Source organism: Triplophysa rosa, linkage group LG2, assembly GCF_024868665.1.
Source record: "Triplophysa rosa linkage group LG2, Trosa_1v2, whole genome shotgun sequence".
NCBI lineage: Eukaryota > Metazoa > Chordata > Actinopteri > Cypriniformes > Nemacheilidae > Triplophysa > Triplophysa rosa.
In genome coordinates, this window is record NC_079891.1 from 16,006,073 (window position 1) to 16,031,651 (window position 25,579).

General features: G+C 36.7%; 2 protein-coding genes across 3 annotated transcripts; both read left to right on the top strand.

Moving 5' to 3' along the window:
• Positions 1-2,397: 2,397 nt before the first annotated feature.
• LOC130568599 (C-X-C motif chemokine 11-6-like) lies at positions 2,398-3,840 on the top strand. Its single transcript, XM_057357558.1, has 4 exons — positions 2,398-2,508; positions 2,615-2,741; positions 2,867-2,956; positions 3,147-3,840. Exons 1-4 carry the CDS (start codon positions 2,454-2,456, stop codon positions 3,154-3,156), a joined length of 282 nt encoding a protein of 93 aa, XP_057213541.1. The 5' UTR covers positions 2,398-2,453; the 3' UTR covers positions 3,157-3,840.
• Positions 3,841-4,273: 433 nt separating this feature from the next.
• flot2a (flotillin 2a) lies at positions 4,274-25,396 on the top strand. Of its 2 annotated transcripts, none has more exons than XM_057357371.1 (11): positions 4,274-4,490; positions 6,844-6,925; positions 15,645-15,735; positions 20,018-20,141; positions 20,417-20,535; positions 20,805-20,918; positions 21,013-21,132; positions 21,225-21,439; positions 21,968-22,151; positions 22,307-22,456; positions 23,556-25,396. In XM_057357371.1, the coding sequence occupies exons 1-11, from the start codon at positions 4,442-4,444 to the stop codon at positions 23,592-23,594; spliced, it is 1,287 nt and encodes a 428-aa protein (XP_057213354.1). In that variant the 5' UTR covers positions 4,274-4,441; the 3' UTR covers positions 23,595-25,396. The 2 variants fall into 2 exon arrangements, with proteins under 2 accessions (XP_057213354.1, XP_057213346.1); XM_057357363.1 differs by lacking the exon at positions 15,645-15,735 and adding an exon at positions 16,364-16,454.
• Positions 25,397-25,579: the final 183 nt, after the last annotated feature.

Below are 25,579 nucleotides of genomic sequence, written 5' to 3' on the forward strand. Positions count from 1 at the left end.
TCTACAATTTCTCAATTCTCCATTTGTCTCTAACAAGTGGGACTTTATTTAGACTCTTTCAATTAAGGTCAAGAGAAAAACCGAAACAAAACATTAATGAGAATTTCTTGAGGGAACATTAATCATGCGTGTTGTGAGTCAGTAGAGGGGGTGTTTTTGATGTCAGTATCTTAATGTCATTTTTTAAATAGTGACTTATAATACATGTTTATTCTGCATACTGTCAGGAGCTGCACTGTATTCCCGAACAGTACAATCTACTCATTAAAAATAAGTTAACTGTACTTGTTGCCCCCTTGGACAATGATCGACACACGATGTAAGATTGACTGTCATATCCTCAGAGAGAAAAGAAACATGGTTAAAAAAAGTTTAACTGTTAATTCAATTAGACATGAATAATCAGTGTATGAAACTCAACAATGGTGACAAAAGAAAGCTTCATGCTGCAATGCATGCTGGGTAACATCATTGTACAAAACTCATTCATGATTCCCAGCATGCATTGCGGTTGATCTGTTTATCTGAATTAGTTTGATGATTGTCACCATTGTTGAGATTTGTATGAGGAGTGTTGATGTCTAAGTGTGTCAATAAATCGTTCTATATTTTGACACAATCCTTGTGCATTTATGAACTGAAACTTTTTCATCAGTAAGAAAAGGATCAAACTCATTATTATTTACAACAGCTTCTACACTTTGAAATAAAATTTGAAATATTGTGAAATCTACTCCAAACTGATCTTTTAAAGATCTCTTATTTAATCAATGCACAAGTGTTATTTCTGAAACACACACAAGCACTGACACTGACTGAGAAATTAACTTAACAGAAGCCAAGAGTCAAGAGCCCAACTAAAGCAAACACTGATCACCATAATGGTAGTTTAATCACTTCCTAATTTTTTTTAGTAAAGTGAACACTATTATAATAAGTCAACTTAAGTAATGATTTTGAGTCAGCAGTACTTAATTATACTTGATCAGTAAGTTCAGACAACAATTATTATTGAGTTCCACTAACTTAAAATTAAAACACTGACATTTTTTTGTAATGTCAACTTATTACATTTCACAGTTTGACAGAGCAGTTGATGTTACTAATTATTTTAAATTCAGTCTACTTAGAATTTAGGGCAATGCCCTTTTATATGTTGGATGAGCTGAACATTTTAAGTTCACTTTACTCGAATATCAAATACACATTACTTAACCTTTTTAAATCGGTTTCCTCAAAATTTTTTAATACACTCATCTTATCCGGGTTTACCGTGTGTATAGTTCATTTTATTGCTTCCTTTATTCCAACAATTTTTTGTGCATTTTCAGATTACTACTACAAATAATATCTACAAATTCTTCATGTGAAAATGTAAAATTAAGGGGAAGTAAGAGCTTCTGATATTTCTGAAAGGATCCAGATCTGGCATGTGTATCAGGTTGTGGTTTGTAAAACTTTCCCACTCCTCTTATTGACAACGTGACAGGTTTTGATTATTATAATATTCTATTAAATATTCTATTCTATTTCTCTTCGCCGTTGTTGATGTTCAAATCACCAAAACAGACACACCCCTACCTCCATCTTTTGCTTTCGTCAGCGCTCGGCTCGACTAATGTCCATCCTGTGCACTGTGCATCTTACTGCTGATTGGCTACAAGGTTGCTTTGGTACTCGGCATGACTTTGTCTAAACAAGCGTAATTCGGAAATCGGACACCCCGCCTTTAACTTCACAATAAAAAAATGTCTATTTAATACATGTTTTCCATACGTCAAAATCGCCAGTGTTAAAGAGGGTCAAATTAACTCTCATAGTATTTATATAATCCACACTTTGACAGTGTGGATTTTATATACACTGTGAGTGTTAATTTGACTTTTTTTAACACTGGCGATTTTACTGTGCACATCTTAAAAATCAAGAGTAACTGCCTCGACATTTCTAAGCAGACAAATCAGTCAACAATTTCAATGCAAAAATAAAAAACATAATGGTATATTAGGGGTGTTGTAAAATTAAAGATTAATTGTTTTACGCTTGATTAATAACATCACTTCTTTTATAAATAATGTATATAATAAATGTATGCTTTATTTATTTATGAATAGATATTGCAATAATATCGCTAATGTAAATTATTTTGGCCACAATAATTGAATTGTTTGTCAAAATCTGACAGCTCTATTAGTGCATGAAAATACCAGTGTAATAATTCCTTCCTCATTCTTTGAAAGGTCATCCCTGACTGCAATATTTTTAACAGAAAGTGTTTCTCAGAAACAATGCAAATTCAGGTGCTGGACTAGTGAAACTAAAACTAAAAAACAGTCAGGGAGGTAAAATCCCTTATTAGAGTATAAAAAGACATCAACTGAACCCAACTATGCAACACTTCATTAAACAAGCATTCGGCAGGAGAGAACAGAAGATCAAAAGCAATACTCACAATGAAGACTGCTTTTATTGTTTTAGCCTGCCTCTGCCTTGTGTTAGAAGTGAAAGGTGAGGTTGATTTCTGAATTTTGCAATCTGATTTTTGTAATCTGAAAGCAACACTCTGTGCTACAGCTATGCTTTTTATATACTGTATACGGTATCCATCTTCCAGGTCAGTCTGGAGCTCCGAAGGGCAGGTGTTTTTGTGCTGGTAAAGGTGTAAACATGGTTCTTCCCAGAAAGATTGAGAAAGTTGAAATCATACCACCAAGTCCTTCTTGTGAAAAACAGGAGATTGTGTAAGTATAAACTATGTTTTAACATTGATATATCCTAATAAAAAATAACAATAAAAAATAATATAAAAGTATAAAAAAAATATGTCCATAATTGTTCAGCTCAGTATTTTGGTGGTTTTGTGCAGTGTTACTGTAAAGAATGGTTCAGAACAGAAATGCCTAAATCCAGAATCTAAATTCACTCAGAATTACATCAGGAAATTGCTTGAAAAAAGGTTAGTTTTACCTTATTATGACTTTTTATTATGACTTCTGCTTATAATGTAATGAACAGGTTTTGTGAGCTGTATTGATGGAGGATATATTTATAGGGGATGTTGTAATTGTTTGTTTTGATTGGAGGGGATCGTAAAAGACTCAACAATATAATGTCATGTAAAATCAAAAATATTGTTTATTTTTCAGGATCCAGTGAAAGGAACAGCCTACAATATGAATCTAGATATTTTTATGAAGAACACCATGATAAAAGCACCATGCAATCAGCAACTAACTATCCTTCCATCTTCTTACTCTCAAGAGTTTTACCTGCTTATTACATAACAGCTTTTTAATGCAGTTTCATACAAATGTTTTAATACAGTGTTATACAAATTTATTATCAATAAAAGTATCAGTTATTTAGTTTGAACAATTTAAGTAAAATGTCTTATCACAACGTGTCATACTATTTACAATGTTAATGATGTAAATTATTTCTACAGGGCAGATAATTTACACTGTCAAAATTCAACAATTAAACAAGCATTAGCCATAAATCATAGTATTTAAATTAATATTTGAATGTTTGTATCCATTTTGAAAATCAATGTAAATTTTAACATTAAATCTACAGTTAAATCCACAACCAATGGCAAAACAGACAGAAAAACAAAGAAAATATTTATAAAAATAATTTTGTATATTAATAGGGTAAACCAAAAGTAGGAACGTTTTTGGAGCATTGTTTTTACTATCTCTTATTCAAAATAAAGCCACAACAAAGATTTCTGTAACTTTTCTGGGTCATATCTCTGAGCTGCCAGTCATGAGAATGTTACGTACAGTGTCCTCCTTTGTTTTTAAGGGGTTTTCGACTCACTGGGCTGCACCAGTGCCCTCTACAGGTCAAACGTTTCCGACCCTTTAAAATGCTAAACAGGTCGTCTGTCTACAATATGGCTCAACTTAATATTGTAAAAAATAAATCTCAGCGTTAAAATATAACTTAAGATTTTTGAGTTTATCTGCATGTTGAAGAGTTTTTATAGAATACTACTGAGATTTACATCCCTGGTGTTCAGAAACTTGTGTTGCATTCCGGTGTGTATATCTTACATAACCGATTTTTACACGTAATGTTAAACTTATTAATCTATTATTCATCTAAATTTATTTATTTGAATGGACTGAGAGAGAGGAAAAAAGAGAGGGATATAGATCTGAATATTTTGTTGCAATGAAGCATATAATTTACATTATGCCGCCCTCTACTGGAAAGACGGAATCTAGTGTAGAATAGTACAGACCCACGTCATATTGTTAAAAGGGCGGTGACTATTTGTGCACGAAAGCAAGCAGTCAGTCGTTATTATGGTCTACATTGTACTGCATTAAGTGCCTTCCTTACTCTTTTCATAAACCTGTTACGTCGTAAATTACGTAGAAGAAAGGCGAATCTCACATTTTGAAAACTTATAAAGGCATCGGGCAAGAAAAACATGGGAAACTGCCACACGGTGGGACCAAACGAAGCCTTAGTGGTGTCAGGTAACGTTAATCTTTTATCCTCAAAACAACCTTTCACAATCTGAAATGTAGCATCTGTAAAATGTTTTTGGTGACCGTTACGTTACATGGTTTTTTTTATTCGACGGCATAATACGTATTAATCGCACATCGTGCTTATTTTCTCAAGCGTTTCAATCGAGGATCGTGTAATTTAGTAGACGCCCGGCCCTGCTTGCGTGTGGCGTGCGTTGAATGCGTTGTAGTCTGGCACGGCATAGTAAAAACGATGTATAATCTGTTTACACTATTATATTAAATCTTGTGTTATTTTAACCAATTTTGAAATCTATGTCTGTGGAATGTTTATTGATTTTGTGACGTAACGTTAGGTGTTTAGAAGCATGGTTTATTGGTTTGTTTTAGTGTCGTCATATTCACCGTGTGGTACAATGTATAGAAATAATTTATTTGTAGACTACAGAATATTTGTAGTACAAATACTTAAATGTAATATAAACATATTGGCATAACTTGCCTGAATGTTGCTTTCACGTTGGTCACCTTTTGTGAATTGAAGTCACATGACGGAAACCATCTGTCATTCACTTGATTGAACTAGCCCCAACTGTGCAAATTATTGAAACAACAGCTGAGGACAGCAAATAACGCCCCTGTATAAGTGTACAGCAAGTTTAGCAGTTTTCTGCTATATTTAAAGACTTGTGAAGGTCTATATAATCCAAGTTTGAGTGGAACTTGATTATTACACCATACCATAACCTCGGTGCAAATGCTTCAAAATGTCACAGATTTCCTCTAAAACTGTGCATTTGTCCGGGTGTGCTGATATCTGACATCAGATAATCTGGTTAAACTCTAATTTCAGCATACATGACATGCTTAAATACATGTCTTAAACGTATTTATCTAATATAATATTCATGTGTATTTCTTATATGTTTTGTTTCTTGAATGTTGGCGCGTTGCTCAGAGACGTGTGGTATAATTTACCACAACTACACAGAGATACACTCTTGACTAGTCAGGGAACAGACCTATATAGTAACATTTTAGGAGGAGGTTCCTGTCATACTTTACATACCTCTGAAAAAGCCAGTGTGCTTCTGTTTATAAAACATTGCATGGTAAACACTCTAGGAATCCAGACTAATTTTATAACATTGGCAGCTGCTTGTATTAGATGCTAGATTATATCCACTTGACCTAGATTTAAACGTTTGTGATCACTTACCTATTCTTGATTAATATTTTTCCTCATTTTTGTTATAACAAAAAAAAACATGTTATATTTTATTTTCAGTGTAGTCACACTTTGCATAGATTTTGTAGAAATGTTCTCATTTTATGATCCAGCTTCTTGAGGTGTCACCCTGAGATGCTTTTTAAACGGCATTAGAGATCCCATCTATTCTGGTGTTTTATTGGTAAATATTTGTAATTCGGTCCAAGTTATCTATTTGTGATGTGTTTTTTATTAAATAACATCTTAGTAATAAAAGAGTAATATGTTGGCACAATTATGTTTTTCCATAAAACTATTTTTAAACATTTAAGCATACACCTTCAGACTAAAACGGTTCAGAATATGAGAAACATTTCTTTCTTCCATGTCTTAAAAAATGTAAGGGTATTTTTTTGTATGTCCCTTTCTGTAATACTGCTTGCTTACCCTGTAGCAGACAGATTTCTTAACCAAATCACAGCCAAAACTCCAACCGACGACTTGTCCATAATGAAAATAATTTGTTGCGCATAGCATGTGTTTGCCTTGGGGAAAGATGTATACAAAATCATATACTTGTCCAAGTTGTATTGTTTGTAAATATTTTTATTTGTCATTTTACCCAGTTGTGGTTGTGTTTGTTTACCCTGCTGTTATAACCAGATCTATTAACCACAGTATAAATGATGGTTTTGATGTTCAGTAAATGGTATCCAGTGCACTAGTCACACTTCAGTGGCAGGATGGTAAATCCGTTTTTGTGCTTTTAGTAAAGCATTCAGTGGATTTCAACACAAGCTGTTTTGTTTAGAGCAGCAGTTCTGGTTGATTATTGACCTGAACTGCCTTGCCAACCTGGGGCTTTCCGCTGATTTTCAGTGCTTGTGGTAATTAACAGGTTGTTGTTCATGTCTTAAACCAGTCTGGTAAATATGGGTTTTTCTGTGAGTGGTAGCCATACTGTACAGCCCTACATATCTGTGCCACTCATACTGTGGGCTAAAGAATTGTATAAATGCGGAATGTAATTTGATTGAAATAATGTTATGAATGCAGTATGTTTCACCTGACACAAACCATTTTGAGTTTGAAAGTGATTTTAAGTGTGGAATGTGAATGTGTACTTAACATGTCTTGTGTTTACTTTAGGTGGCTGCTGTGGCTCAGATGAGAAGAGCTATACAGTGGGAGGCTGGGCCTGGGCATGGTGGCTTATCACCGACATACAGAAGTAAGCATGTCCATTCATGACTTTCAATCAAATTCACGTGTACTATTGTGTAGTTAAGATCGTATTCTAAATGTTTTCCCGTTGCTTTTTCTGGACTTTTATAACAAGCTCTGAATTGGTCTGCACAGAGCCACCATTAGAATTCATGGGGTCCATGATAAAATTACAGTCTCATCACATAGGCAAGGACAACATTCCCTATAATCCTTCTGACAATACTTACTAGTTCATTTTATTTTTATTTTAAAAAGAGTTAAAGGGCCAGTTCACTCAAAAATGAAAATTCTATCATCATTCACTCACCCTTAGGTTGTTTCAAACCTATATAAATTCCTTTGTTCTGCTAAACACAAAGAAAGATATTTGTAAGAATGTTAGCCATTTTCAGTTCCGTGACATCATCCACTACCATAGTAGGAAAAAAATATTGTACCTTTTTTCGTTCTGTTGAACACAAAGTGAGGTATTTTGAAGAATTTAGGAAAACAAAGAGTTCTATGGCACCTTTGACTACAATTTAATTTGTCCTTCTATGGCAGTCAATGATGTCACCGAATTGAAAATTGCTAACATTCTTCCAAATATCTTTCTCTGTGTTCATCAGAACAAAGTAATTTATACAGGTATGAAATGACATGAGGCTGAGTGAATGATAACAGAATTTGTCACTTTTGGGTGAACTATCACTTTAAAATCAATCTTGTTTCAGTAAAGGTGTATTGCTGCTGTCCATACCCTGTTTTATATAAAAACACAATAAATTAGGTTTAAAAGATAGGAGGCTGTTTGATGTCATGTCTGTGGGGTTGTTTAGCACACTTTCAAACGTGCACTTAGTAATATAGTCATTTATCAGACACCTACACACTTTATAAACAAATATTACTTCCAATATATTACAACCCAACCCTGTTCTAACACGTAAACATTTCATAATTCAGTTCAGTGAGGACTGACATCCAGGGCCAGTGTTTGGAAAGGTAAACAGAGTAAGCAATACAGGGTAAACACAAAGCTCCGCTTCATTGGCTAAAAAACGAATAAAGCATATTTTGATAAAAACATAGAATATGTAGGAGTGTAGTCATTCCTGAAATCTGTAAAACTGTAAAATGTCAACACAAGCTTAGAGATTATAGTGAAGTGTATATATGCTAATGTGAATTATTTTGGAAATGTATATGTTATCTCTGTGCTCTTGTTCCTGTTTTTCTTCCTTTATTATGTTATCGACCTGATGCTATGAGAAGGTTGTGCATGTGCAGTATGAAAGAATCGGCCTGTTTTTTTTCTCTGATGTTTTTCTCTCCTGCTCATTTTTAAGTGTTTGCCAAGCTAACCCACCTTTACATGCTGGACTCGCGCTTGCGTGTCTTCTGTCTAAAATGCTCCCAGGAAATGCTTCCAGGAAACTTCGTAAGATTGTTAAGATAAATCTACTCTACAAAACCCGGGATCAATTCCGGAAATGCAGCTTCATGAGTTTCAGTTACATAGAGTAAACATTAAGATCTCATAATCTGAAACATATTAACATTTAGACATGTAATTTACTTCTCTGCCTGGTGTGGTTCCAGCAGTTGGTTAGCCGAGTGCAGTGTTTAGAAATAAAACGGAACTGGGTGGGGCTGGATATCTCCTACCCTCCCCCATTTTCCTGATAAAGAATGTAGTAATCTGCTTTACTGGCAGCACTAAGAGCTGCATTGATCAAATTAGAAAAGATTTCAGAGAGAGGCGCACTGCAGAACATGAGCTGAAATACAACATTAAGATGAAGGATCCTTATTGCAGACCCTTAAGGATACTGACCATTTAGACATGTCATGTTTTATTTCAGGATAATACAACAATGTTTAGAAAACAGAAACGCATATACAGAATTAGTCAGTTTTAACCAGAGATTTACACATTTTATTTACGCTTGTAGCTATATTAAAGGGATAGTTCACTCAAAAATAAAATTCTGTAATTTATTCATCCTCATGTGAAAACCTGTATATGGCTCTTTCTTTTGTGGAACACCGAAGATATTTTGAGAAAGTGGTTTGAGAAATGGTTTTGTGTCTATACAATGAAAGTCAATAGAGACCAGTGTTATTTGCTTACCAACATTCTTCATCTTCTTCTGTGTTTCGCAAAAGAAAGAAAGTCATACAGGTTTGGAATGACATGAGGGTGAGAAAACGATGAATGCATTTTTATTTTTGGGTGAACTGTCCTTTTGTAGATACAGGTTGAATTTTAGTTTGCATGGTGAAGATGATTCTAAAGTATATGGTTTTAAGAAGGTTAATATTGGGACATTTTTAATAAAATCGAAGGATAGAGGTTTAAAAGCATGCATGCACAGATCCATACTTCTGAAATCCACTGGAAATAATATGCCACCCAAAAATCTTGACATGCTATTTTCAATTGGATAGGGCACATATAAAAAAATAATACATTTGTCATAAAACTACACAGATTTTAATTAAATGTTTCATGAATACGACTCGATGATTTGTCCCACACAAATACAGTGGCAAGAAAAAGTATGTGAACCTTTTGGAATTTCATGGTTTTCTGAATAAATTTGTCATAAAATGTGATCTGATCTTCATCTAAGTCAAGGGTATTGACAAATAAAATGTGTCTAAAATAATAACACAACCTTTTTTTGATCTTTCATGTAGAGCTGCACGATTAACCGTTAAAGATCGCGATCTCGATTCAAACACCCACGCGATCTCATTAATGAAAATCAATGATTCTCGTGTCTAATTTACCTCGGACTAAAATCATAACGCTTCAATATGTGCTGGTGCTGCCGCAGAAGCAGAGATAGCATTATTATCATAAGGTATGTAGCGACGTCACAAACAGTATTTTCAACCACACACTATCATTATTTCTGTGTCCAATGATCACAGAAGTATTGGGATTAAAGCAGAGAGTTGCCAACTCACACGCATGAGACGCGTTTACAAGCTCCTACGCTGCCCAAATTAATCTCACACCAAACAACAGACCAACATATAAAGTAAATACAGCCTGACAACAAAACTGCACTGGTGAGTGTCTTTCTTACATTGTTCTGAATATGCTTCACATCTTAACTAGACAGGTTAGAAACGAAACTATCGATTGCACAGTTTGTACCGCTGACAAATCCGGGTGCGCGTTTATATCCGTCATTGCGGTAAACACGTCATCAGAGTGTGTGGCACTTATCACTTTACGCTAATAGAGAAGCTGCGCTATTAGAGCTTTTCATCAAGTTGCCAAAGTTATTTTAAACGGTTTACAGGTGAGAATACTGCGTTGTTATGTTTATCAGTAGTGTCTTTCTTTAAAGACAAGACCTTTAATTGCAAGTGTCACCTTATGAATTTTTTTACTGAGAAATATTTCATATACACGTTAATTCAATGTATTAATACTTTTTAGGAAGTTAAACTTTTGCATTTAAAGTAAAAAAAACACTTTAGTTTACTTAATGGAATTTGTGGTTAAAAATTTCTCACTATAACTACTGTAGGTTAACCATAAAATATGTAATAATTTTGAAGCAAAGTCCTACGTATTACATACCTAAATAAATTTTTTTTGTCAGAACCTCTAGTAAATTATGTATTACTTTTAGTCATCATTCAGAATCGTAAAAGAATCGCAATCTCTATTTGAAACAAAAGAATCGGGATTCTCAATTTATCCAGAATCGTGCAGCTCTACTTTCGTGTCTTTATTGAGAACAACCAAAAAAACCTTGTAGTGCTTGTGGAAAAAGTATGTGAACCCTTGAGTTAATGACCTCAAAAAAGCTAATTGGAGTCAGGTTTTAGCACACCTGGAGTCTGGTTAAGATAATCAGTTTGGAGGTGTGGACTACAGCTACTTTAGCTACGTTCATACAGCACCAGAATACGGTTGTCAGTCCTGTATTTGAGTTCTTAATACGGTTGTGTTCACACGCAATTCGGTTATTTACGGGTGTGACAACCGTATTCTATAACCGAACTCGCACCTTTAAATTTTCGGGACTCACAACCGCATTTGCAGAGAAGCCCTGGACTGGACAACTATCCCAGCGTTCCATTCCGAAGTGATCATCCCTATATCCTACCTTCGAAGAGTAAATCTCTTTGTGTAAACTGTAGAGGGAAAAACGCAATTGTATCTCCTAATGTGTCCGTTTAAAATTCACTTAGCAAAAGGAGCAATAAAAACAACATCATTTTCTATTTATTTGGAGTGACGTTTTGTATGGTGTCCCCTTTTCCGAGGGGCCCCTTGGGAGGGCGATATATCCCGTTTGGAATGCACCGCTTGTCTGTCACGTCATGTGACCATTAATGACTGGTTGTAGTGAGTGAATCTGTAGTGACAGTGATAAACAACATGGCAGATACAGGCGTCGTGTGGTCTGACACAGAGATAAAACTTTTATTAAGTGTATGGGCAGAGGAGGGTATTAAAAAATTGTCTGGGACAAAAAGAAACAAAAGAGTTTTTCAGATAATTTCTGAGAGAATGAAAGCAGCGGGAGTTATCAGAAGTGCTGTAGAATGTCGAGTGAAAATCAAGTCCTTGAAAACGGAGTAAAAGAAAGTTGTGGATAACAACAAGCGATCTGGAAGAGGAAGGAGACTTTTAAATATTTCTCAGAACTCGACCAGATTCTTAAGGATAACCCAGGTTGTTGCCCTGAATACACTTTTGATTCGACCATGGAGGGGGCAGGATTTTCTGAGGATATCTCGTCCAGCGATAATGAAGGTAATGCAAATCACAGAGACAGAGATAGGAATTGTGCGTCATGCGTAAGTTTTCAATCCAGTCACTCTCCTTCCACCGGAGTTGCTCCCAACAGTTTTGCGGTCTGGGAGCAACCCACATTGTGCGCTCAGCCGTTAGTGCTGTGTTTAAAAACAAAAGGGTAGAAAGTAAAAAAAATAGTCTCAGCCGCCGTCGGTGTCTGTTTATTACTTCTTTGCGAATAAAATCGCGCCTAGTTTTGCTATATAGCACTAAATCCATTGCGATAATGTCTGTAGTATACGCCATCTTTCATGTGTACTGTACGTCTGTCACTATGGTTACAAGCTACGCGTGCGAATACCATACAGGCTTGAGTTCGGTTGCTCGTTCAAACAGACAGTATACAAGCTGCAACTTTAAACCGGTGTGTGAACAGGACATTTTGAGATTCACGCCAGTAAGTAAATACGGTAGTCAATCCTAAAAAGTGACTGTATGAACGTACCCTTTGACTCATGAAAACCCCTCAAACTTTTGGAGTTTGCGCTGCACAAGAAGAACACGCTTAAGTGAGCCATGCCTCGCCAAAAAGAGCTTTCAGAGGATCTACGATCAAGAATTGTTGATATACATAAAGCTGGCAAGGGTTACAATGTTATTTCAAAGACTTTAGAAATTCACCAGTCTACAGTTAGGCAAGCAATCTACAAATGGAGACACTTTGGGACTGTTGCTACTCTACCAAGAAGTGGGTGCCCAGTCAAAATGACATCAAGAGCACAACGAAGACTCATCAATGAGGTAAAGAAACAACCCCGAATGGCAGCCAAAGATTTGAAGGCATCATTGGAACTTGCTAACGTCTCTGTTCATGAGTCTACAATACGTAAAACACTGAACAAGCAGGGTATCCACGGCAGGACACCACGAAGGAAGCCACTGCTTACTAAAAAGAACATTGCTTGCACGCCTGAAGTTTGCAAAAGAGCACATTGACACTCCACAGCTGTATTGGCAAAATGTTTTGTGGACTGATGAGGCTAAGATTGAACTATTCGGAAAAAACACACAGCACTACATCTGGCGTAGAAAGGGCATGGCATATCATCTTGAAAACATCATCCCAACTGTAATGTATGGTGGAGGAAACATCATGATTTGGGCCTGCTTTGCTGCATCAGGGCCTGGCCAGCTTGGAATCATTGAGGGGAAGATGAATTCCCAAGTATATCAGACAATTCTTCAGGATAATGTGAGAATGTCTGTACGTCAGCTGAAACTGTGTAGACGGTGGGTGATGCAACAGGGCAACGACCCAAAACACATGAGCAAGTCCACAACAGAATGGCTTCAGAAAAACACAATCCGCCTGTTGGAGTGGCCAAGTCAGAGCCCAGACCTCAACCCAATAGAGATGCAATGGATTGACTTGAAGAGGGCCATACACATGAGACGTCCAAAGAATATGACAGAGCTAAAGCAGTTCTGCCAGGAAGAATGGGCTAAAATTCCTCCTAAACGATGTGCAGGTCTGATCCACAGCTACAGGAAGCGCCTGGTTGAGGTTATTGCTGCCAAGGGGGGGTCAACCAGTTATTAATTCTAAGGGTTCAGTCACTTTTTTCCACTGCCATTTTGAATGTTGAATAAGTGTTCAATAAAGACATGAAAGATCAGATTTTTTTTGTTATTATTTTTAGACACATTATGTTTGTCAATACCCTTGACCCTTGAATTTATTCAGAAAACAATGAAATTCCAAAAGGTTCACATACTTTTTCTTGCCACTGTAGTAGTTCTGGATTTTTGTCATACTCTTCTGCTGTTAGAGGTAGCATTAGTTTTTGTTTCAGCATTAGCACCGCTATTAGGGTTTATTATAGGGATGCACTGAAATGAAACTTTTGGGCCTAAACTGAATATAATGAAACACTTGGCCGAAGGCTGAATACCGAACACAGATGGATGCTGGGAGTGGCGGGGCTATCAACAGACTGCTCACACCGTTTAAACTACACCAGGGTTACCGACACTACCGCCCCTCGTTTGGAAATTTACTCCCATGCCGTGTCTTTCTCGGACAGACACTTTAAGATGCTTCCACACTGTGGACATGTTTAAAAAAGCCTTTCTATGCTGGTTGCTACTTGATCGCATCATCGTGTCATTGTTCGGTACAATTTATTCGTCGAATAATTTCAGCTGCTGAACATTCAGTACATCCCTTGTTTATAATGTATGTTCAGACCAAAGAGCATATGATATTTTGGTCACACTTTATTTTAAGGTCCAATTCTCTCTGTATTAACAATTAACCATTTACTACGACTTTAGCCTCAATAAACTGCTAATCTGGTGCTTATTAAAAGTTAGTATGATAGTTGCTAGGTTTAGGCAATGGGTAGGATTAGGGATGTAGAATATGATCATGCAGAATATGTGCTTTATAAGTACTAATAAACAGCCAATATGCATGCTAATAAGCAACTAGTTAATAGTGAGAATTGGTCACTATACTAAGGCCACATCCACACGAAGCCAGAGCTTTCCCCATTCGATCTTTTTTTTCGTTTTCACTGCATCGTCTCAAGAAATATATGTGTACGCATGAAACCGCTAAACCTACTCAAAACGATGTAGTATACAAGCCAAATCAATATGTGGTGCTTAGACATCTGCCCGGTTAACCGAAAATATATATCACGTGATTTATGCACAACTTGTGAGTGAAGTACGGTAAAATGCTGCTGCATCCGAAAGCCAGAGGGCGCTCTCGTGTAGAAACTCCAAATACGCACTGCAGAAGAAGACCAGAACTCTAGGAAATGCCTAAGGACATGTTCTTATCACTGATCCTCAGGTATTTTCATGATAATAAAGTATATTTATAACGATCATGTTTGACGGGTGTTGCGCTTTTTTAAGTGCACGTTATAAGCGACTCGAACTCGCACTGCTTTTAGATCGAGCAGCATTTCCTACTGATCCCAGAGCCTTCACGGACAAGCTACGCATCAATAAAATAATCGATACCTTGCATCATCGCAGCCAGCTCGGTTTCAGTAGGATTTAGTGGTAACCGCGGTTAACCGTGCACATGTCTAGTGGCGCTGTAATTCTGCCACACAGAGATGCACTAAAAACGGAGAAGACGATTTTGAGCATGCTTATAAACTTTGCGCACTGGGGTGAGGACATCATCGTTTAAGAAAATAAACCGATCGGCTGTACACACGAAAACGCAAGGGTGGCGTTTTCAGATTTATCCACTCTGGGACCCGGTTTCAAAAAATATCGGTTTCAGGCTCCCAAATGCCGGATCCGTGTGGACGAAACGCAGATACGATACAAAATCTTTACCTACACACTAATGCGTGTCTCCGTGTGGATAGCCTCTAAAGTGTAACCGATTTTTTTTGCTTCCGCTTAAGCATGCAAAACCATCCTGAGAAATGGATCATCAGGTTTTGCCCTTGCGGGGTCCATTTCACTCTAATTGTTGTGCAAATAAAAAAAAACATTATGAAACGAAAAAAGCATTTTACCAGTGGTTTTAGAAGTTTGCATGCCAATATATAAATTCAAATTAGATTTTTGCCCAGAACTACATGCCGCATGAACACTATAGAAAATGCTTTGTCATACCTTAAAGGAACGAACAGTAACAAGTCCATACTTGCTTAACAGGTAGTGCAAAGGCAAATCACAATACAAGTTTTTATAAAAGAAAGCAATTTAGATCGCGTGACATGACATTTCAAAGAGAAATGATATGATACAGAAGATACTCTCCATCTGCAGCAGGCGACAACTCCCTGATGCTCCGGATACAACTACGGTCAACAACAGCGCCCGTCCACCCCGACCTTGACCCCTGATCTCCCCTCTCACAAATGTTAACACACTGACAATATTGTGCTGTCCTGCCTCCCCATCTCACCCCTCATCCCCCTCCCTCCCCCATTTCCCTGCATAGACTGTCTCTGGAGATAATGACCATCCTGTGTCGCTGTGAGAATATCGAAACTTCGGAGGGTGTCCCCTTGGATGTGACAGGGGTCGCTCAGGTAATCACATTTAATGACAAAAGCCAACCAAACGAGGGAAAAAAGTAGAGTACAATTCAGGCGCTCAGGATGTGAAAGACTGTGACCTGGTTCCGTTTCCTGCATTACCCACACACACACACACGTTCTCACGCTCTGTTCCACAATCTTGTGTTGCCTTTTTCTCTGCAGAGATGGAGAGAGAGAGCAAGCGATCGCTCGCTTTCCTTGTCTGGTGTTTGGCTACGCAGCGCGCTCATGGCTCATATTACTAATGGCTCACGTCGGTGTGCTCTGACCACTGGGTTTCTGTAATGGATGATGAATGGATCAGACAATTGGCGTTTCAGGAAAATTGTCTTTTAGGTTAAGATGAATTAAAATGTGGTCCAAGAAAAATGACTGTGTAAAAGCGAGTCTTGGAATCTGAAATCAAAGCATTCCGTAACAGCCAGTGGTCAAAACACCTGACATGTGTGGACCACGAGTGCTTGTGTTCGTATTTTCATCCTTCACTTTGTGTCGTTTACTTTCACATGTTCCTTTAATCCCACTTTCTTTCCGTTTCGGCTCCGCTTTTCTTTACACTCTTCCCGTAGTTCATAGCCAACGTTTTTTGGTTTGTTTCCCTTTTTTGCGTTTTCCACAGGATAACCCTTGAGATTATGACCCTGCAACCCAAGTGTGAGGATGTAGAGACAGCCGAGGGGGTAGCTATTACTGTCACAGGTGTGGCACAGGTAAACCATCATACCTCACCTAACCTCCAAATGCCTCTTTCAGGTTTGCCAGGACCCAACAGCTTCTTTCTGTACCACCCTTTTTATTTCCTCTCATTGTGCTCCCTTCCCCGCTCCCTAAACCCGCAGGGCTGAGATGTGCCAATCTTAGTGTGTATCAGCAGACTGAAGGTCACTGACATACATTGCCTGAATGAAATGTTGTACAGATATGGGAAGACTGAACAGAATTTCTTAGTTTCTTTGTCTTTCAAATTGCCTGGGGAAATCTGCCGTATAATGTTGTAAATTCATTCTACGTATATGTTTGTTAAAGAAACAGTTCACCCAAAAATTTTAACAGTCTTCATTTACTCACCCTCAAGTTGTTACAAATCTGTATATACAGTATTTTTTACCACTACCATGGTAGGAAAAATTGCTTTATACATTTCTATACATTGAACACAAAAGAAGATATTTTGGAGAATGTAGAAAAGCAAACAGTTCTGGGGCACTTTTGACTAGTATTTAAATTTTTCCTACTATGGTAGTCAGTGGTGTCCAAGAACTGTTTGGTTACAAGCATTCTTCCAAATATCTTCACTGTGTTCATCAGAACAAAGACATTTATACAGATTTGGAACAACTAAAGAGTAAATGATGACAGAATTTTTATTTTTGGGTGAACTGTCCCTTTAAAAAAATCTATAAAAAAATCTTGAAACTATAAAAACTGTGTGAATTTATGGTCTGTGACCTTCATGTTTGTGTAGTGTTGACATTATGAATGTTTGTAGTTATTTGTTTAAAATAGCTCTTCGCCCAAGCAGATAAAATAATTCTGGATGAAATTATTTGCTGGTTATTTTATTTAGAATTAAAGATTGCTTGACTTTTTGCACATTTGGTACCTCCGTTGTCATTGTGCCAAAACCTTAATTGTGAGTCACATGTTTACCTTCAAGGAAACCAGTTTGTTTACACTTCAACTGACAAGTGCCTATACCAATACTTGTATAATTTTTAATTCAGTTTTGATTCAATTCATAACAAGACTTGATTTTGAAACTTTTTTTTTTTACTCTGGTTGCAATTACAATAAGAGCATTGTAACTGAGGTTGGCAGTCCTGCTATTGCAGGCCATTTATCTCTGGTAGCCACATGTGATTGGATAGGGAACTTAAACAAGACATTCCACAAATCGGTTTCCATAGAGACTAGGGCACTAAGTGTCTCCATACAAATACTCAAAAATTAAACTAGTCTCCTGTATCAACACAGAGATGGCTATTCTAGAACGTGAAAGGAATGATTATGTTGAAGTAAAATGTTGACTAGGCCTTTAAAGACCCCTCCAGTTTTGGAGCACTTATAAGACGCCCGTCTCATGTGATTTGTAAATGCTGGTCTTGCAGATGTTGAACTAATGGACCCACTTATCTGTTAACAACTCGGCCTGCTTCAGTGTTCTCTTCCTTTCAGCATGTTTTCTTTAGTAAATCAATCCCTGTGTATTTTCACAGGCAGATACAAATATTTACCCAGATAATACTTGGATTGCAGTATCTTTATCCAGAGTTAAATATAACTTCGTTTCATTAAGAAGAAAAACACATCTTGAAAGCTTCAAAAGAAAAACCCATTCTGCCCTACTTTCGTTTTTTTACTGTTTTGCATGATTTCCTTTTTTTCGAGTTAATGCTGTGGTTTCCCATGAGCACAATATGAGACTGTCTGTTCTAGTGTGGGTTGGTGGTATAATGCGGTTGCATTGCATGCAAACTTCATTTGAATGTCGAGACACTGCTCCCCCTGTTGGCTGTTAATGGTATAACATTTCATTATTCATTTGCATTTTTAAAGTCGGTTCAATCATCTGATTCTGAAAAGACTCCACAAGCACTTCACTTTGACTTTATTCTACTGGTGTAGCAGTCCGATTCCTTTAATAACATGAGGACGTATTTGTGGAAAGATGGCATCAGGTCCAAACAAATGAGTGGATTGAGTGTCTAGACCAGCCATTATTAGATGTCCTACATTACAGAGTGCATTACTCATGTAATTTGGAGTCTTTTGAGATTCAGACTGTGTCTTTTGTTCGTCCACATCCGCAGTAGGTCCATACAGCTTTGTACTGCACTGCTGTACTGTACAACTATGGGGAAGTTGCACACCCTCTCTAAAAGTGTTGGTTGAAGTTCTTTCTTTGGCACTGCTTTAAAATCTGCTTTCTTCAGAATCACATACTGCTTTATGATATGTTGAGCCTAAAAAAAGCTTAATAAATATTTATGCAGTTGCGCATCGGGCGACCCGGGTTCGATTCCCGTCTTGTGGTCCTTTCCCGAACCCACCCCCTTCTCTCTCCCACTTCGCTTCCTGTCCTCTCTAGCAGATAGCTGTACAATTAAACTGCAAAAACAAATCTTTAAAAAATATATATATTTATGCAATGGTTTGTGTGTGAAGGAGCTGGTTTTAGATGAGTGCAGAAGGGGAGCCTCTACTTAAAATCTTGAAGAACCACAAAAACTATATATACTGTATATCTTTGTGTTTCACTTCTGTGGAGAGAACTGAAAGTTTGAAAGTGTTTACTCTTTTTTATTATTATTATTATTAATGTTCCAATTAAGTTTTAGGGAAAAGGAGCCATATTCAGTTCTTCTGATGTTTTGTTTTTTATTTATTTATTTTTGCATATGCATGTGGACATATATTAATTTAAACATTTCCAATATCCTACAAATCCATATGATTATTTTCATAATCCTTAATCACTCTTAACACAAATTGTGAGTAACATTGAAGCCCACTAGGTTTGGGTGTTTTGATATTTAAAGATGTTTAAAGTTTTCACTATCTATATATTTCCTAAAATCAGGACTTGAACTAAAAACACAACAAATTATATTTAATAAATGACATAAAAAAAATTAAAGGCTCTTTAAAATAGAGTTTGAACTGATTCACACACACAACTGATTTTTATAAATATTCATTTATTTTCTTTGAGAATATATTGTAAATATTTGATAAATCACCCAGCCTAACTGCTTGAATGCAATGCGTTTTTTAAACTTTCTATTTCATGTTTTTATTTTATTTAACATAATTATATAACGCTTTTGCACGTAACCTCAGAATGGCATGAATGATGATTGCAGCATGTCCCTTCGCCAGTCACGAGTTTAGTTTTACATTAAACATTCTGCAAGTTTGGTTGTGCTTAATGGCTCATGTCTGCCTTATGTTGTGTAATAAATGTCATTAAAATACCTTCCAGCATACATGAGATTGCAGTTCCTGAAAGCAGCTATTCAAATATATGTAAAAGTGCAAGCGTTTACTATGTATTTTTAATGAGGCTGTTAAATTGAATCTGTTCCAAAAATATTTTCACTGTGTTAAAGCACTTTTACATTGAGATATTTAAATATACTATAAATATGTACACGTTAGCTGCCTTGTCCCTATACTGTTTGAGTAATGGCCAGCTGTAGTAGATGACAGTACTGTGTTTCAAAGCACGACTCTGTTGGAATATGACTGACATATATGTGTGTTCTGCTATCAGGTGAAGGTCATGACAGACAATGAGTTGCTGGGTTATGCCTGTGAACAGTTCCTGGGCAAGACAGTGACCGAAATTAAAAGTGTCATTCTGCAGACGCTGGAAGGTCACCTACGCTCTATTTTGGGTGAGTGATGCTGGACACTCGAGTGTCTCTCTTAACTTCACTATGAAGAGAGTGTGCTAGCTCTATGCTCTACACAGATCTTGAAAGTCTACAGCAATCATACAAACTTACATAATTCATACAGTACAGTGACTGCAAATATATTCAAACATTGCTGTTGAACTTTTCTGAACGTGCAACAACATTTAACTGAAGCTGAAGTAGACCAGATGACGCCATAGGTTGGTTTTCTACATCATGGCTCATACTTCCTCACTTCATACTTGTGTTCACAGGGACCCTGACGGTAGAGCAGATCTACCAGGACAGAGATCAATTTGCCAAGCTGGTGAGAGAGGTGGCGTCTCCTGATGTGGGCAGGATGGGTATTGAGATCCTAAGCTTTACTATTAAGGTATGCTTTCATCAGTATGACAAGAGTTTCTGTTTGGGGCGGGAAAAATATTTGTGTTCAAAATGTAACAAAAAATACGAATTAGTGTTTGGGCATGCAAATATTGATCAAGTTTGTAAGGTACCGTATAAATTATACATTCGAAATTACATAAATTATAGACGTACTGTAAATAAAACTTCCTGTCTTTCCAGCCCAATTCAATTTTCAGGGTCATTAAAGTGATGAAGTGTTACTTTGTCTGAATTGTGTGTGTACTCTCTCAACAGGATGTCTACGATAAGGTGGACTATCTGAGCTCTTTAGGAAAATCTCAGACTGCTGCTGTTCAGAGAGATGCTGACATTGGAGTGGCCGAGGCCGAAAGAGACGCTGGAATCAGGGTGAGCAATAGAATCAGATGACTATCTCTGTGTTTGTGTGAATTCTGGGTAAGAATGAGTGCATTTTCTGTTTCCTCCCATCTCTACTCTACAGGAAGCAGAATGTAAGAAGGAAATGATGGACGTGAAATTCCAAGCCGATACAAAAATGGCAGATTCAAAGCGAGAGCTGGAGATGCAGAAAGCCTCTTTCAATCAGGAAGTGAACACAAAGGTAAAAAGCTTTGTTCTCTCTCATGCTCGCACCTTTTCCTTTGTTTGTGTCTCTTCAGATTTTTTCTCATGGTTTTTGTTTCCTCCTTTCAGAAAGCTGAGGCACAGTTGGCCTACGAGCTCCAGGCAGCCAAGGAGCAGCAGAAGATCCGACTGGAGGAGATTGAGATTGAGGTGGTCCAGAGGAAGAAACAGATCTCCATTGAGGAAAAGGAGATTGCGAGGACGGATAAGGAGCTGGTCGCCACTGTGAAGAGACCAGCTGAGGCCGAAGCCTACAAGATGCAGCAGATCGCTGAGGCACAGAAGTGAGTGACGTCAAAGAGGGGGAGATATTAGATTCACTGACTTCAAATAAACATGCACACTTACAAGGGGTTACACTTACATTATTTAAGTCTAAATTTGCATGCTTTTACTCGCATCTGCTTTTCCGGGAGAAAGAAAAGTTGTTACGAAACAGATTTTCATGTTCTAAAAAAACTTTCCGAAACCTTAACGAACGCCGGGGGAGTGTATCGAGCACAGAAATACTACGTAATACATCTGTCTCGTTTTTTGACAAGTTGACCATGTCAAGCATGAGAAGACAGCACGTTTAACATTGTAAATAAGTCAGAATGCATGACACACCGTTGCACATCCCCTTTAAAGCTCCATTTCTGTCTATATAATTCTGTTAATCCAGATGAGAAAGGCAGGTTCTTGATCATTGATATAACTCTCGCCTTTTTTTCCATGTTAAGATACTGGTGATGTAGGCTGGACCTAAAGCTGGATCTTATTAAAATGATTCTATTTAGAAATATTTTTGATTCTCTGCTCTTCTATGTCAGGATAAAGACGGTGTTGACGGCACAGGCTGAAGCGGAGAAGATCAAGCGTATTGGAGAGGCAGAGGCTGGTTCTATTGAAGCTGTGGGTAAAGCTGAAGCTGAAAGGATGAGACTTAAAGCTGACGCCTATCAGCAGTACGGGGAGGCTGCCAAAACCGCCCTCGTCCTGGAGGCTCTGCCGAAGGTGTGTGGAATTCTGGGGAATGCACTGCACTTTTTTCTTCTTTCTTTTTGTTTCAAGCTTTTTTCCAATTACTTCTCTTTTTAATTAAGTGTGACTAGAATAAATCGCAACACATTTACATTTGTTAACTAATCAACACCTGTATATCTTCACAGATTGCTAAGAAGGTGGCAGCACCTTTGGCCCGTACCAGTGAGATTGTGATCCTGAGTGGTGAGGGTGGCCGCCTCACTGGGGAAGTGAATCGCCTGTTAGCTGAACTTCCTGTTTCTGTGAACGCTCTCACAGGGGTGGATCTGTCCAAGGTAAATGAGGTGTATTGCACAGAATTTGAAGGATTTACCTTCACATTTAACGCCTTTAAGGTTTAAATCGCTGTGTCAATTTGGTCTGTTATGCATACAACTTTTAACCTCATCTCATGGGCAAATGTGATTTATACTATACTTATACCTACTATATGCGGTAGGACCTATATGCATTAAGGCAGGCATGCACTATGCAATTCTGAGGGTTTTTTTTTAGTTGGACTGATATTTAAATTTAACGTTTTTTCATACAGTGTACATGGGGAAATGAGAGACGATAAACCTCTCAAATCAGATGATTTTCTTTTTACATGTGTGGGATTTTAGTCATTGCTGAAATTGCAAGGTGTATGGCTGGTAGAATATATGCTTTTTGGTTTTTAGGTAGCATGTTCACTAGAAGGCGCTAAATACACATTTTATAGCGCTGTTGCATTTTTACAATAACAAAGCATTACAGGCTAAAATTTGTCCTTGTAGACTAAAATACAATTACTACAACACAATACAACAGAGAATCAAAGAAAACGAAGTAAAATACATAAACAAATAAATAAATATATTTAAGACCTTAATATATAGAGTTAGTCATTTTCTAAAAACGTTGCATTTGTGATTAAAAAATATTTGTCCTATAAATGTAATCCTAATTTCATTGCATCTAGTGCATGTAATGCTTTTATTTAATAAACACGTGTAATTACTGAAAATGATAAATTAACTTACTATTTAATCTACCATTTGACATCTTTGTGCATTTAAATCATTTGAGGTTTTATATCCTGCACTTCAGCAATTTGTACCTTAAAAGGTATTTCACATTTTACAAACATATGTTGACATTAGGTGTTCTTTATTGTAGTTGGTCAGGAAGTTGGGGTTTGTTAAAGTAAGCGTCTTGTTTGTTTGTTTGTTTGTTTGTTTGATTTTGTTTAAACTGTAAACCTTCAAACTTGCTTAAGCTTTGCAGGTACTTCTTAAACATTCATATTTCTCAGAAATAGAATAGGATGGCTGAATGAATAACCATTAACATGGCTACAATGTCAAATATCTTGTGTTTTGTCATATAAATTAACTTGTTGATCCTCTACAGATACCATTGCTGCAGAAAATGACCAACCCTCAGGCTTAAACACTCTCCCTCCATTCAGCTGCCTTTCCAACACTTCAGCCACATGCACTTCCCTGTGGATTGCCTTGAAGAAACACTTGAAAGCCATTTTATTTCTACAGAAATGAGAAATTCAATTTTCTAGACCCCGGTGAACTCTTTGTTATTGTTAAGTCACTGTTTGCCTTAATTGTCGGTTTTATTTGTCGGTTTCGTTTAAAAACATACCTCATCACTATTATTCTTTTAAATGCAGAGCTGGTAGAAAATAAGGTCAAAAGTGAGCAGCTACAGCTTTTTGTATTGTGAAATGATCCTGTTAGTTGTGGGATTGTCACGGTTACATTTATGCAATGTATGAAGTTATATAGAAAGTATTTAGTAAATATAGAAGAGCTGTTTGATTTGTTAGAGCATGTTTAGTTGACTGATAAACAGTGTGTTAGTAATGTTTAGTCATTTTAGTTTTGTTCAGGTCAAATGAGCGCTGGATCTACTTCATCATTATATCATTCTGGTCTTTATCTATAACCAGAGATTTATACGAATGTTGAATCATAACCGTGTCTGTATACAGTTCAGATATGAAGAGCATAGTCTTTAAGTAATTTCATATTTCTGTGGCTGGAAATGATTTTTTTATGTGGACAATCAGTCTCACTTTAATAGGTTTGTCGGTCACTCATTTCATATTAAGTCTTTTATGTGAAGCAAATTAAACTGGGATACATTATGATAAATTGTAATTGCGCTATGATCCAAATGGCTACATGAATTCCATCCCATATTATCTTTGGGTGAACTTGATACTATTTTTGTTATGGAAGAATATACAGATACTAATAGTACATGGTTAGGTTTTACTTTTTTACCAGTTGTCTCCCTTCAACCGTATTTAATCTATAATGCTTTTCAGAATTCATAAAACATATACCTCACCCAGTGTTTATGCAGATGTTCAAAGCTTTAGTCTATTGGCTGTGTTTATGCTTTATCAACTGTTGTAAAAAAAATCTTCAAGTTTTATATTTTCCAAGATAATCCTTAACTTTTAGATTACAACAGGATCTTCCTCTTTTTGTTGAAATTCTTTTAACCTTGTAATTTGTGGTTAGATTTCATATCACTGTGGTAGTACAGTGTTCTAAAAGTGTGTTGAAAGCTAACTATTAAATCTTCAGGTAATGTAAGCGCTCTGTCAGGTATTTGCCGTATATGTGAATTTCATCATTTAGAATATTATCTTACTTTTTTTTTACTCTGCCACGTTTGCCATCGTGGGTAACTGCGAGCATTTAGTGTTTTGTAGACAGTCTTGCCATTAAATAAAAAGCAGTTTGCCAAACATTTCAACATGAAACAGTACACTCACATGCCAAATGCAATTTTGGGGGGCTTTTTTTATCAGAACAATTTGGCAGAACTATTTGTGAAGGTTCTTCTTCAAAGCTCAATTTTCACTCCCAAGTTTTTTTTACTTTGTTATTGTCTCTCTCAACTGTAGGAAAAAGGGAACTGTCAGCTATAATGCAGCAGTTGTTTATAAGATGCTGCACACATTCAACTTCAAAAGAAACTTTTCTATGCTTAATCTAAACTAAATAATCCTGTTCTTTCTGATCTGAATGTGTTCGTTTTAGAGTTTGTATTGTTGTTTCCACCACTAACAATCACATGTAATGAATGTGTTACATAGCAATGCATATATTTAATGCCTCTTTCTTAATACAACTCTCCTTGCTATAGAATGAGTATACAATTTATGCATATCTATTCAGAAGTCTGTATTTCAGATCACATTCAATAAATGTTTCTTGATTTAATGCATCTTTGTTTGTTTTATAAACATGAAACATTTTGAATATTGCTGTTGTTCTGGTCTGCACTGTTCTACAACTTCAAAATTAAAACTGTCGACAATGAATAAGACCAGAAATGTTGCGTAAATATAAAAATCTATTTTCATGTGTGCAAAATTTCTCGTGTTGAGTTTAGTGACTGCTCAG

Excerpts from the sequence above, each read along its gene's own strand:
- LOC130568599 (XM_057357558.1), top strand. The coding sequence starts at position 2,454 with ATGAAGACTGCTTTTATTGTTTTAGCCTGCCTCTGCCTTGTGTTAGAA. Across the intron at positions 2,509-2,614 it reads CCTTGTGTTAGAAGTGAAAG|GTCAGTCTGGAGCTCCGAAG; the intron begins GTGAGGTTGATT and ends TCCATCTTCCAG. Across the intron at positions 2,742-2,866 it reads TGTGAAAAACAGGAGATTGT|TGTTACTGTAAAGAATGGTT; the intron begins GTAAGTATAAAC and ends GGTTTTGTGCAG.
- flot2a (XM_057357371.1), top strand. The coding sequence starts at position 4,442 with ATGGGAAACTGCCACACGGTGGGACCAAACGAAGCCTTAGTGGTGTCA. Across the intron at positions 6,926-15,644 it reads CTTATCACCGACATACAGAA|ACTGTCTCTGGAGATAATGA; the intron begins GTAAGCATGTCC and ends TTCCCTGCATAG. Across the intron at positions 20,919-21,012 it reads AAAGAGACGCTGGAATCAGG|GAAGCAGAATGTAAGAAGGA; the intron begins GTGAGCAATAGA and ends TCTACTCTACAG.